The sequence below is a fragment of the Trichosurus vulpecula genome, chromosome 9, assembly GCF_011100635.1.
Source record: "Trichosurus vulpecula isolate mTriVul1 chromosome 9, mTriVul1.pri, whole genome shotgun sequence".
Taxonomy (NCBI): Eukaryota; Metazoa; Chordata; class Mammalia; order Diprotodontia; family Phalangeridae; genus Trichosurus; species Trichosurus vulpecula.
In genome coordinates, this window is record NC_050581.1 from 181,181,372 (window position 1) to 181,193,633 (window position 12,262).

Below are 12,262 nucleotides of genomic sequence, written 5' to 3' on the forward strand. Positions count from 1 at the left end.
TGTCTTAGAATTACATGTGTAGTGTTTGGGTACTTTTCTCTCTTGATTTTTTTTTTCTCATCTAGACTTGTGAATTTCTCAATTTTCTCCTTTAGTATGTTTAAAAATCAATTTTTTTCAACTATCATGAATTTCTTTTTCCCTTCTTCCTCCAGTCCCTTCGATGAGAAGGAAAAAAATAAAGGAAAAAAAATCTTGCATTTTTTAGCTGACTGGAAATCAGACTTTGCAATTCTTGGCCACTTGGCCCCTGTGAAGTAGCCAGGCTCTCTTCTGGAATGCACAGGCTGGGCTGACATCCAGAAGCAGGTTGGCAGAAGGGTCAGAGTGATGGGCAAGGTTTGGGTTGATAAGATGTGGGGATCGAATGCTTCCTTTTCTGATGGCCCACATATCTGGAAGCTCCATACTGTAAGCAAAACTCTGGCTTGGACTCTCAGAAAATGAGGTTTGTGTTTCATCTCCCCCTTCCCCCCAGCCTTTGCCCCCAGCCTCTCCATGCCCTGGAGAAGAGGGATATGGGCTCGGGGAAGCTGTAACCAATAAGAGGAAAAACTATGCTGTTAAGATTGATGATACCTTATATTAGAGAAGCTGGAGAGATAATATGATTAATTGATTTTGTTTCATATCTCCTTTGATATAACAATACCTACAGAGAAGTCAGATATTAAAGACGGCCTCATTCTTCAATATTGGTAGTGTTTGTGTGTGTTGTGAGTGTGAGGGTAAGTGTGTGTGTAGGGGGCAGAGGAGGAGGGAAGAAGAAAGGAAATAGGATCAAACAAAGGACTTTCAAGAGAGGCCTGGGTTAAAAAAAAATGCCCAAAGATTACTAACAGACAAACCTTTGATTACACGTACACAAAATTATAGGGATTTGACCCAGTTGCAGTTAGACTCAGAAAGACCTAGTCTTAACAAGTATTTGCTGAAGGAAGAAATAAATGAGTGAATGGTTTTGAGCAAAATGAGCTGCCTAAAACTGAAACCCTCATCACTGTATGAGGTAGAAATAAAATCTGGCAAGTTCAATTTCTATCCTTCTGTACTACAAATCAGTCTCTCCTTGTGACTCCCCTAACCCCCAAAGAGTTAGGTACAGCACTTATCTTCTTAACCTAATTAGCTCCAGCCAGCCTATCTTGCTTTTCTGATAAACTTTATCTTACTAGATTAAAAAAAAATTAGTTAAGAATCCCCACCCCTTTCCTCCTCCCCAAACACCGAGGACGTAAATATTTAGACTGTAATTTAATTATATCACAATGTAACAATGCTGGCTGCACTACTAGGAGGGAAACTGGTTCCATATTTTATTATCTCCTTAAGTCTGACAGCTCCCGTCCAGGAACAATGTAATAGCAATCACCGCAGTTTCCTTTTGGGTCAACAGACATTTTAAAAAATTATTTGAAATTTTCATGGTTGCTGATTACGTCAAACTTCTTGATTTGTCGAGGCCATTAATAATCTGGCCCTGTTCTCCCTTTCTGACCTCATTTCCCACTGCTTCCCTACATGTCTCCTCTGCTCCAATCAGGGAGGCCTTCGGTTTTCTGCTAACCCATACCGTGGTCTTTTCCTCTATCTGTGAACTCATTTCTGTAGCTCTCTGGAATAGTGGTAGGGGACACCAGAGGGGTCCCAAGACCCCTTCAAGGGGGTCCATCAGGTCAAAACTATTTTCATAATAATACTAAGGTATTTTAATTTTTAATGACATATATGTACATGCATATATTAATATGGTATATATGTATATATACCACATGACTATACAACTATACACACACACACACACACAAACACTTCTATCTCTCTATCTATTTACACATAAACAAAGGCTCTTTGGGGAATCCTCAATAACTTTTAAGAATGTAAGGCAGTAATGAAAACAAAATGTTTGAGAACTGACCCTGTCAAGCTCAAATAGAAACATCCCTGTGGGTAACAGATAGACTTAGAAAACCTCAAATTGATATTATCTATGTTGTGCTGTATTATTTTGTTAAACATTTCTCAATTACATTTTAATCTGGTTTGTCCCCACTTAGGAGTTTTGTGGGCCACTTGGGTAGGCTGGTCACGAGTTGGACATCTCTACTGTAGACCAATACTTTCCTTTTTCCAATGTTTTTATCTATCTATCCATCTATCATCTATCTATCTATCATCTATCTGTCTGTCTAATCTATCTACTAGTCTAGACCAGTGCATTCCATCAGTCTGACATAGACTGGCAAATGTCAGTAACTTATAGTTTTAGAGAACTGTCTGGAAGGAAAATCTCTACGATGAAGTAACTCATTCATGGTCATGTGGTTGCTTAGTTTCTAAGGCAGGCCTTCCAAGGCCAGCTCTTTATAGACTCCTCCACTTTGCCCCTTTTCATTCTGTTTATCTTAGTCCTAATCACTCTGGTCCGGCTTTCTAATTCCACTGTCTCCATGAAGCCCTCTCAAGGCTACTTCAGCCCACTGAGATCTGTTTCCACTGACTTTCTACTATACCTGATCAGCTTTAATTGTGACCTCACTCATGCTAGTTTTCATTCCCCACCTGGAATGTGAGATTCTTGAGTTGGGGAGGGGGAGATCCTCTACATGATACCTCTTGGGCATCTACTACAGGACCTAGCACTGGCATTTGTAGGCAGAGAAGTCGAGGTTGACCTTGGCATGTTGGATAGGAAATTAACTGAAAGCAAGTCAAAACAAAGGTTCTTAATTCTGGTTTTAAATCTACCTGATGGTAAGAGATGGGAACAGGCCTCCGGAAGACAATCCACTCGACAATTTCACTACATGGCGGGGTGGTCAAGGAACCGGTGTAGCGGTAATAGCTTCCTAGGGATGCTGGCAGGAGGTCCCGAAGGACAAAGGGATCCAGAAAGGTTTCCTTTTCTGTTAAAGAGAAAAACAAAAAAGACACCATCATTCACAATCATTCTCACTCTATGAAGAGAGAGTCTTTAATCACTCCTGCCTCATGTCTCTGTTCAAATCCCACCTTCTGCAGAACCTTTCCAGGTTCCCCCTTCTGCTGCAAGTGGCTTCCCTCTGGGATTACCTCCTATTAACACTGTAAATCTCTCGGATGTACACCCTTATTTGCACGTTGTCTGCCCCATGAGACTGTGAGTTCCTTGAGGAAAGGGACTATGTTTTTGCCTTTCTTTGAACCCTCAATGCTTAGCATTGTACCTGGCACATAATAAGCACATGAGACATGCTTGTTGATTGCCTGATTTAACTCTGGTATGGGGAAAAGACTAATGTCACAAGGCATATTCCTGTTGTATTCCCTTTTATTGTCTATAGCAGGGGTTGGAGTTGTATTTAAAAATGTAAAAACCATTCTTAGCTCAGGGACCTTATAAAACTGGTGATGGGCTGGATTTGGCCTTAGGACCATCATTTGCCCACCCTAGGTCTATAGTTATGGTGGGCAGGGCTGTTCTTTTGGAGGTAGGGACCACAAGGTTCCTTATGGTGTCTCCAAAGCCACACATTAACTGGCCACCCTAAATCAGATCCTACTCTACAGTAAAGAATGGATCTGGCAACTCTTCCATGCGGGCTTTGCATCTAATAACACAGAGGGCAACCTCTTCACTCTTGCCCCATCTTGTATGACTCCTCCATGGTCTCCACAGGCTCTCCATGCTGGGGACCCTCTTTGTTTCCTCTTAACATTGTACGGTCAATGTTCATGGGCAGTTCAACAGCCATTTCTCACTCTTCCAAAATGACTAACTCATCCTATGATGCACAAGAACAGTGCTACTGAAAACCAGCTTCTTTTATAGGCTGCCTCACTTTGGTATAGTGTAACATATATTCCTGGCTTAGGGGTCAGAGAACCTGGGTTCAAATCCCAACTTTGCTTCTAGTGACTGTGGACAAATCACTGCATCTCTCAATGTTTCAGTTTTTTCATCTATAAAATGAGGATAAAATTAGGTGATGATTATCTCTAAATCTATGATCTCACAGCTTCTGTTGGCTGAAAATATCCCCAGATCTCTCCCAAGGAAGAGCTGAAAAAATGTGCTAGAACTGAAAAAAAAATTCACACAAGGACCTTTAAAATTGATTTGAAATGGGTAGAACACTGGTAAATAATTATTAATTTAGAAATTATACTAACAGGTATAAATCCTAAGTATCCTTTATTTCCTAGAAGTTTCTCTCTCTCTCTCTCTCTCTCTCTCTCTCCCAAACCTCTGATTTCATCAGTTTAGAGAACTCCTGTACGGACATTCTCTCTACTTATGCAAATTGGGAAACTCATCTGCAGTTGCTTGTGGGCCCTGCGGGATTAAGTCACCCAGGGTGATCCATCCAACATTTGTCAGAGGTGGGACTGATGGTCTTTCTGATGTCACAGCTGGTCCTTTGGTCACTAAAGCACATTGCTTCCTCTTTCCTCAACCTTGGTATTAGCCACTGGGAATTACACATTTAGCATGCATCTCCATATGATGTGTGACATCCGTATTACATTGTTTTAAGGAAAAGACTTGTGAATGAGTCTTGGCAGAATCATCTCAGCTGAGGGCTCCCATCTCTCCACAGTGATGATTGACTCTAGTAAGTCACTTTAAGTTAATCCTCTTGGGTAAGAAAGGTTGGAACTCAAGGACACATGAGCCTCCCAGGACTCATTGCTGGAGCATTGAATAAGAGTCAGGAACCCCTCTCAGACATTAGCCAGCTCTGCAACACTTAGTCTGTAGGTACCTCATTTGCCCCATCTGTCCAGATCAACAACAGAGGAGAAGAGCTCAAGGATGAACAGAATGCAGGAAAAAGAGAGCAGGATTTGAAGCGAAGGGATCTAAGTTCAAAAGCCGACTTTGCTTATTACTATCTATGCAAAGATATTATGGTTCAATCCTATGGTTCAGTTTCCTCACCTCCTTTCCTCTTGGGAAGCAACATCAACATTAGAAAAGAACTCTGCCTCTTCAATCAGAAGCCTTAGATTAAAATCCTACCTCATTCTCAGTTCCACTCTCTAAAGTTCTCTTCCTCCTCCTTGTTAACTTCCTTTTCACTCTGGAGGAACCTCTAGCTCTACGTCTTCACTCTCCTGATTGCTGACTGCCTGCCTGGATCATTGTCTGAGGAGCTGTTGAGTCATTTCAGTCACTCTTTGTGAACCCATTTGGGGTTTTCTTGGTGGAGATACTACAGTGGTTTGCCATTTTCTTCTCCAGCTCATTTTAAAGATAAAGAAACTGAGGCAAACAAGGTGAAGTGACTTGCCCAGAGTCACACAGCTAGTAAGTGTCTGAGGCTGGATCTGAATCAGGGAGATGAGTCCAGCACTCTGTACACTATGGCACCACCTAGCTGCCATTACTTGGCATGTGGTAAGTACTTAATAAATGTTCTTTCTATATCCCTCTACCTACTTCTGACACTTCCAACCTCATGATGCTGAACAAGTCATGTAACATCTCTGTATCTTAGCTTCCTCATCTACAAAATGAAGGAGGCTGCTCTCAATGATCTTTAAGGTTTCTTCAGTGCTAAATTTACGATCCTTTGAGCTTAAACCAGGCGTTCAAATGTCAACACCAATTTGAAAAGCCTCCACCAGCAACATATGACATGGCCCCAGGAGGCTGAGCTCTGTCCATAACTCCCCCCTGCTCTCCATCTACATCCCTCCCTCTCAGTAGAGGGATCCTGTCATTCCTCCAACCACTCAATGGCCATGACTCATTTGGAGCAGAAACTTGCCCTACTGCCAGGGGATGCCCTCACCTATAAAACAGGCATATAAATAGTGCCAACTGCAGTCTCCCCTAGGGGGTGGGTGAAAAAGGGCCAAGAGAGGGTATGGAAGCACCAAGGGACACGACTGTTAGACCAATGACAAGAGGGAGGCACTCAGAGTGGTGGAGGGGGTGGGACAGAGGGAGGAAAGGAGGGAAAGAGGGAAGGAGGGAGAAAAGAGCCTGAGGAAAGCCTCCCCAACATAATTCACTATCTGGGTTGTTGCATGCTCATTTCTGTACTCATTCAGACAGTCTTCCTATGACTTTACCTTCTCCCTGGCCTCATCTTTGTCCTTCCCGCTATCCCTTGAATCTAGAAAGTCACTTTAAATTTAAACCCAAACTTGGCAATAATGAACGGCTTTAATTTAAGGGCTTTTAATGGTAAGCTGTAGCTCGAGTTAATATCCCGGCTACCAGACGGAGTGCACATGGGCATGGCCAGGACGGTCAGATTTGTGCTTGGCTGCCTCTGTGTTTTCTGGGCTGGAAAAATAATGAAAACAGAACTGAAGAGAGAGGGTCTGTGTGGACTCTGCTTTACCAGCCTTGGAGTAACCATATTTTCTTCTAAATGATATTGGTGAGTGAAACGTTTCAGCCAGCCAATGACCCACAATACCCTGCCTTGGGATCAAGGGGAAAGGCTTAACAGACACTGAAGGCTTTCTCATTTTATTTACTTTGCATTTATTTTTTTTAAACTACAGGAAAATTTATGAATATCAAATCACATATTTATAGGTTTCTAGACCTAGACCTGGGAGGAACCTTATAAGCCAAGAGTCTATCTCCCTCATTTTAGAAAGGAGGATTTTGGACCCAGAGGTTAGGTTACTTGCTCAAGGTCAGATGGGAAGTAAGTGTCTGGGCAGCATTTGAATCCAGATCTGTGGATTCCTGAGCCAGCATCATTTCCGTTTACTTAACTGGGAACATGTTGTTGTACCCCAGTAAAATGGAAACTGCTGCAGGGCAGGAATGATTTTCATTTTGGGAGGCAGTGTGGCACAGGAGATATCACACAGCACTTGGGAATAGAAAGACCTAAGTTCAAATTCTGCCTTAGATAGGAGCTCTGTGACCTAAGGAAAATCACTTAATTTCTATGACCCTCAATTTCCTCACCTATAAAATGGAGATAAAAATAGCATCCAATAAAACGACATCATGGACATAAGTATCTTTGCAAACCGTAGAATACTATGTCAATGTTGTTAAAATCACCATAGGGAGATGTAGAGGAGGAAGACCCCTCCACCGATGCTGATTGTGTCCCATTCTGCACTTCTGGCTTTGGAGAGCAGCCTGGGTACTGAGGGGTTAAAAGACTTGGCCTGGGCTCCTGGACCAGCGTGTGCTGGAGGGAGGACTTCCTGATTCTACGGCTCGATCTCTAGCCACAAAACACCAGAGCTGTTCCTCATTATTGCCGTTATCATTGGTATTGGCTCATTTTTCTCATCTCCTACAATGGAGTTTAGATAGAAGCAGTCCAGGGACACATTTCTATCGTACTATTTGTTGTTAACTCTCTATATTCTGTGGATCATTCAACACATGGAAAAAATAACTTTTCTATAACTGATTAAAAGTCTTGATAAATAAGATCACCTTTCTGGAGGCTCACTGAAGTATCTTGTGGTGAAATTCTGTTGCAGGCAGGACAGTGGGAATAATATGTACATTGCTGTTATCATAATGAGTATAAGATTAGAATAATATACACGTTATTGTTATGATCACAATGGGTGTTGTTACTGTTTTATTATTGTCTTTGAATACCACAGTCCTTAGCACAGTACCTGGCATATAGTAAGGACTTAATAAATGCTTATTGATTGATCGATGGGCACAAAGGAACAATGAACAAGTTCTTGTTGAACCAAAGATTTTTGCCGCTTTCTTTCCAAATATGTCCTTAAACCTATAATGTTAAAGTAAATAATCCACAGAAGTTATGGACTGCGGAAAAACCACTGAACAATTAAGAGATTGTTTATGACCTTGGCATGAGCAAGTCTGCATCTAATTTTGCAAGAGAGAAAACCTGTCCAAAGTTATAGCTTTAAAAAAGAAAACTCAGCAAAGCTTCCCCCTTAAATCTTAGAGGACGAGAAGTGAGGTCCCTCCTTTAAGGCTGGTGGCTTCAGCTGGGACTCTGAGAGCAGGCCAGAAATTGCTGTTGCCACTTCGGCCTCAGCTGAAAAAAGACCATCTGTCCTTGTCCTCTGAGGCCTGGCCACAGCTGCCCAGGCTGGGGGTTCCAGATTTAAATTGGTCAAAAGTTACAGCCAAATGTCAGATTAGCAGAGAGGAAAAAAAATCTTTCCTGTGTTGTTTCCATATTTGCCTCTAGTCTGGCCTTTTAAAAATGTTATCTTCTTTCAAGACTCAACCCAAGTGTTACCTCCTACAGGAAACCTTTCCTGATTCTTCTTCATTGTCACCACTCTGTTCCTCCTCAAATTATTTACCTATTTAATTATTTTATCTGCTCATGAGAATGGAAGGTTTTTGAGGATGATGCAATTTTTTGCTTTGTTTTAGAATCCTTGACTTTTAGCACGATGTTTTGTACATAGCAGGCATTTAATGAGTGTTTGCAGAATCATTTGCTATGCATCATCACGATCATTCTCTAAAGCAGGGATTTTCTGTATCTGGTCCTTTGGGCTACACAGCTTGGTGAAGCCTAGAGACCTCTTCTCAGAATCATGTTCTTAAATGCATAAAATAAAATACGGAGAATTACAAAAGAGACCAATCATACCAAAAGAGTTATCAAAATATTTTAAAAAATCAAGTCCACAGACCTCAGGTTAAGAATTGTGCATTGGAGGGTTTACAAAACCATCCAGTTAGAGTCACAGCATCATCATCTTAGCTCTGGAAGAAGTGCTAGAGATTCTTCCATCAGACTCCTTTATTTTGCACATGGAGAACTGAGATCTGGTGTGAGAAGATGATTTTCCCAAGGACCAGGTAAAGCGATTTTGTTCTCTAGATCCTGGGCCTCAGTTTCTTCATCTGAAAAATGAAGCGGTTGGGTTAAATGTCCTCTAATGTCCCCTTCCAGCTCTGAAGCTATGACTCTGTGATCTCACCACTGTGTTCTCTGGCTCATCCCCACCTGCTGCTGCTGGGAACCTACTGCCCTGGATTGCTTCCTCTCTCTGTATTTCTCTCTAATTTTCAATCATTCCTGATCAGCTGGCTTCTTTGCTGCGGGTAACAAACAAGTCCAGATCATCCTTCCAAAAAAAATCCACAAAAACAGCAACAACAATGCCCCTCCCTTGACCCTACCATTCCCTCAGGTTGTCATTCTATAGTTCTCCTTTTCATAGGCAAAGGACGGACTTTTCTTGGAAAATGTCTTCCCTATTTCTTGCTTTCATGTCTTCACCAGGTACTCAGTTCTCAACCCCTTATCATCTGGCTTCTGATCCCATCACTGGACTCAAACTGCTCTCTCCAAGCATATCAACGATCACTTAATTGTTCAATCCAATGGCCTTTCCACAATGTTTATTTTCTTGACCCTTTCTGCAGCTTTTTATACTGTTGACCAGCCCTTTTTCCTGGATGTTCTTCCTGGGTTCTGCTCCATCTGTCTTCTTCGCTAAATCATTACTCGCTCATCTCTCACCCATTAAGCATGGGATGTCTTCCAAAGCTGGATCATGGGTCCTCTTCTCTCTGCAGGATCTTATCAACTCTCAAGGATTCAACTATAAACTCTGCAGACATGATTCCAACATGTATAGATAAAATTCTAATCTCTCTCCTGAATTCCATGCTCACATTACATGAACTGTTGGACAACACCATTTAGATGTGCCATCAGCACCCCAAACTCAACATGTTAAACCCAAAAGTTATTATTTCTTCTCCAAAGGAGCCATGTTTCCAAATATTACTCCTTTAACCTTGGTACTGTCTTCAACTCATGCTTACTCCACATATCTCGCCCATTGCCAAATCTTGTCATTTCACAATATCTATCATATAGATATTCCCTCTGCTTAATAAGACCATTGCTCTAGTATGGGCTCCCCCCATCACTTCTTGCCTGCAATACTGTAATAGCTGTTATTAGCTTCTATGCCTCCAGTTTCTCCCCACTCCAAGTCATCTTCCACTCAGCTGCTAAGGTGATTTTCCTAAAGCACCAATGATGTCATTACTGCCTAATACTGAATGCCTCGGCATAAAGCACTTCACAACCTGCCCAATTCCTACCTTTCCACTCTTCTTATACTTTACTTCCTTCTACATGATCCATCATCCAGCCCCACTGGCCTTTTCAAGCACATGACAGTCCATCTCCTATTTCCGTGTCTTTGCCTGATGGTCCCCCATGTCTAGAATCTTCTCTCTTCACGGATGAGGTGGGAAACAGTGGGTATGGAGCCCTCATCATGGTCACACAGCTTGTGAGAAGAGTCGGGATATGAGCTCAGGGTTTCCCTACCACATAAAGGTCTGGTTTTCTTCATCCTTCATATACTTCTTTGTCCACTAGGGTTCAGACAGAAATGGCCCTGGGTCAAGTAGCTGCCCAGTGTTTATTCTTTTAAATTTAATGACTGTTGGACAGGTGGACAAAATAATGGCTTTCTGCAGTTGAATAAAAATGTTAAAGTGAAAAATCATTTTCTGTAGGCTCAAAGATTCCTCAGTACAGAGGGGATAACAAAGGGAGGATGTCCCCCTCATCCTGCTCTCCCCTGATGTGGATGTACTCTGCCATCTTTATTTTCTTCTTCTTCTCCTTCCTCTTCTTCTTTCCCTTCTCCTCCTCCTCTAACATCTTTTCCTCCTTTCATATATTGGGATTTACCCCTCGTTGCATTGTTTCCTGGATTTAAGCAATCAACAAGTATTTATTAAACCCCTATAACATGCTAGGCCCTGTGCTCGGCACTGGTGATACAAAGTCAAAAATGTCCCTGCTATTCAGTGTTTAGAGTCTATCAGTTATTGCTTCATCCCTGGGCCTGATTGAACCTTATGGCTCAGGATACAGCAGCAACAACAAGCATTGCTTCAGTACCTTCTTTGTTGTGGCAAGTACACAACTGGGAATACAAAGACAGGCCAATGCAGGTTTCCATTTTGTTCTCCCTTATGTCCAGTGCTTCATGTTTTGTGCCCTGCATATAAACAGGCAGACCAAAGAAATCACCCAAAACTTCAGTGACTGCCACACTAATTATGTGTTGACTGTTAAAAATGAAGACTACCTGGAGGAGATGTCTGTCTGTCTGTCTGTCTCTCTCTCTCTCTCTCTCTCTCCCCCAGTCTTCCATAAAACTCATTGTTTAACTAACTCCTCAGAGAGCTCAGTTTCCAGTCTAGAGCCTTTATGGATGACCTCCACCTGGGCTGTTTTGGGAAAGCTTTGCATCTAACTCAGTTATTTGGAACTGAAAGTTCATTTATCTGTAGAATGAATTATTGATAATAGTTAAGAATTCCCAGGCCAGTAACCACAGCCTCATAATCAAGCTGGATGAGGAATGATAGATCAACTGTAGATAGTTGAGAGGTAGTCAAAATGTATCTGTTCCTTGCTTGGGTAATACCCATTCATGGAAAATGGAAAGAAGAATGATGGCATTTCAAGCCTAAAATCTTAACAGCCTACATTAAAGAAGTCTGCCGTTTAAAAAGTCTTGATAAATGCCCATTTTACGCCATCCTTAAAAAGGGTGATGGAGATCCATGATCATCTGGATGGGCTGGAACATTTCTCCCCCAACTTTTGTTCCAATTAGCCATATGAATTCAATATATTCCAACCCTTACCACTTAATGAGTTTGGAAAAATATTTGAAACTCTCCACTTGTACCACCATTCATCCCATTAGGCAATAATAAGCAGGCACTGCATATTACTATATCAAAGGACTGCAAGAGAATGAAGCTCATTGGTGACTTTCAAGGATTTTTGGTCCTGTATGCAGACAATATTATATTTTAATAATTAATTGTTCATCAAAGGGAAAGATGAGGAACAGGGATGCTAAATTCAAAGTTATTCAAATTGCAGAAATGAATAATGTATGACTTTTATATTAAATACACACTGTATTAAGCAGTCTACATTTCATCCAGCTCTGTCTTTCATTTTTAAACATTCTGAACTACAATATGAATAATCAGTCAGGGGAGGTTTATTTAGAAAAAGAAAAGGTTTATTGGAATGCAAACCAAGTGCTATCTCGGCATGATTAAATTTTTGTCATCAATTAGAAATTTTAAAAAAATGTCTGCAAAATCATGGTCAACTATCAAGCCCCAAGGTGACTAAACCCACTTGCTGATTTTTTCATCATCAAATTGCAAATAGTTAAATTCTGTCCAACTTTTTATCTCTCCGAGCAATGCTGGGAGGTAATTTTTAATTAAAGGAAATCTGAAAGATGGAAACTAAACACGCATAATTGGATTAAAAATGTGATA

General features: G+C 41.3%; 1 protein-coding gene across 2 annotated transcripts in view; it reads right to left on the reverse strand.

Annotated features, from left to right (window-relative positions):
• The window catches only part of PTPRG (protein tyrosine phosphatase receptor type G), an 813,122-nt gene that overhangs the window by 189,660 nt on the left and 611,200 nt on the right, over positions 1-12,262 (reverse strand). For both annotated transcript variants that reach the window (XM_036737740.1, XM_036737741.1), the window contains exon 7: positions 2,749-2,906. In XM_036737740.1, coding sequence (XP_036593635.1) covers positions 2,749-2,906 — 158 coding nt within the window. The remainder of the gene's footprint in view (positions 1-2,748; positions 2,907-12,262) is intronic.